Source organism: Hipposideros armiger, unplaced genomic scaffold (genome assembly GCF_001890085.2).
Source record: "Hipposideros armiger isolate ML-2016 unplaced genomic scaffold, ASM189008v1 scaffold_498, whole genome shotgun sequence".
Classification (NCBI taxonomy): Eukaryota; Metazoa; Chordata; class Mammalia; order Chiroptera; family Hipposideridae; genus Hipposideros; species Hipposideros armiger.
In genome coordinates, this window is record NW_017731848.1 from 454,233 (window position 1) to 455,364 (window position 1,132).

Here is a 1,132-nt window from a genome sequence, read left to right on the forward strand (position 1 = left end):
TTGTACTTACTTGTCCATTCTTAAAACTTGAATGATGCAATACATCCCGATTACATCTTGGGACAATGAAGGTAAGAAGGCACAGGCAGCACTCCTGTCCTTTAGGAGCTTGGCCACTAACCATATCCTCTAGTTTGCAAATCCCCTGACATCCTGGATATTAGCAATGGTTTTGTTGCTCTTCAAATTCAAGCATAAAGATGCACAAGTTACCATCCTTCCAACATGAGAACATTTTTCCTGGAAACAATTTTGCCATATGGTGGCCACACTTAAAAACTTATTGGCATTACTGAAGTATGTAAACCTGGATCATACTAATATAACTATAGTATTTTTGCCAAATAAAATCATTACTGAATGAAATTTGTCCATATCAAAGATGCATATTTACAAATATACCTTTTACAAAAAAAAAATCTAAGCATTTATTGGTATCAACAAGTATGCACACATAACATCCTATATTATAATAAACATGCATTTTTGTCTACTTTACCTTGTAATAGAAATTTTCATCTTCAAATTTTTCACCGTAAATACTTTCTCCACCTGTCCCATTCTGATTTGAGAAGTCTCCACCCTGAATCATAAATTTCTTAATAACTACAAAAAAGGAAAATAGCTATGAGAAACTAAGATACGGATGGCTTCGGCAATGTTAACTAATGAATATGTGATTACGGATGGTTTCGGCAGTGTTAACTAATGAATATGTGATAATAAAGACAACTTTCTAAAACACGACTCCAGTCATGTCACTCTGTCTTTCCGCACCACTTGACTCTTTCAAGACTTTTCACAGAGTCCAAACAGCTTTTACTGCCTGATACCCCACTAACACTCATGGAACTAGTTCAAATGGCACCTCTCCAATAAAGCTCTTCCCCAAAGTTGGATCTCCTAATTTTTCTCCCTCAGTAAAATATATTTTATAACATAAATCACAATGATCTCTTTTTTTCAGCAAACAGTTAAGTACAGCAACTCCTTTTTTCATCCTTGTTACTACGTGCTTGGCCGGGCACATGTTAGTCACTCAATAATGTCTTCTGAATAAAAACCAATTACTCCCAGTAGCCTTATTATACCGTAATGGAAGTACTTCAGCAAATATAATCACTTGGTGTCA

General features: G+C 35.2%; 2 protein-coding genes across 2 annotated transcripts in view; one reads left to right on the plus strand and one right to left on the minus strand.

The window, feature by feature from the left end:
• The window catches only part of ETFDH (electron transfer flavoprotein dehydrogenase), a 40,851-nt gene that overhangs the window by 38,462 nt on the left and 1,257 nt on the right, over window positions 1-1,132 (plus strand). The window lies entirely within an intron of this gene.
• The window catches only part of PPID (peptidylprolyl isomerase D), a gene marked incomplete at its 3' end in the record, with an annotated part of 11,915 nt that overhangs the window by 7,979 nt on the left and 2,804 nt on the right, over window positions 1-1,132 (minus strand). Inside the window, exon 3 of the mRNA XM_019667498.1 lies at window positions 500-606. Coding sequence (XP_019523043.1) covers window positions 500-606 — 107 coding nt within the window. The remainder of the gene's footprint in view (window positions 1-499; window positions 607-1,132) is intronic.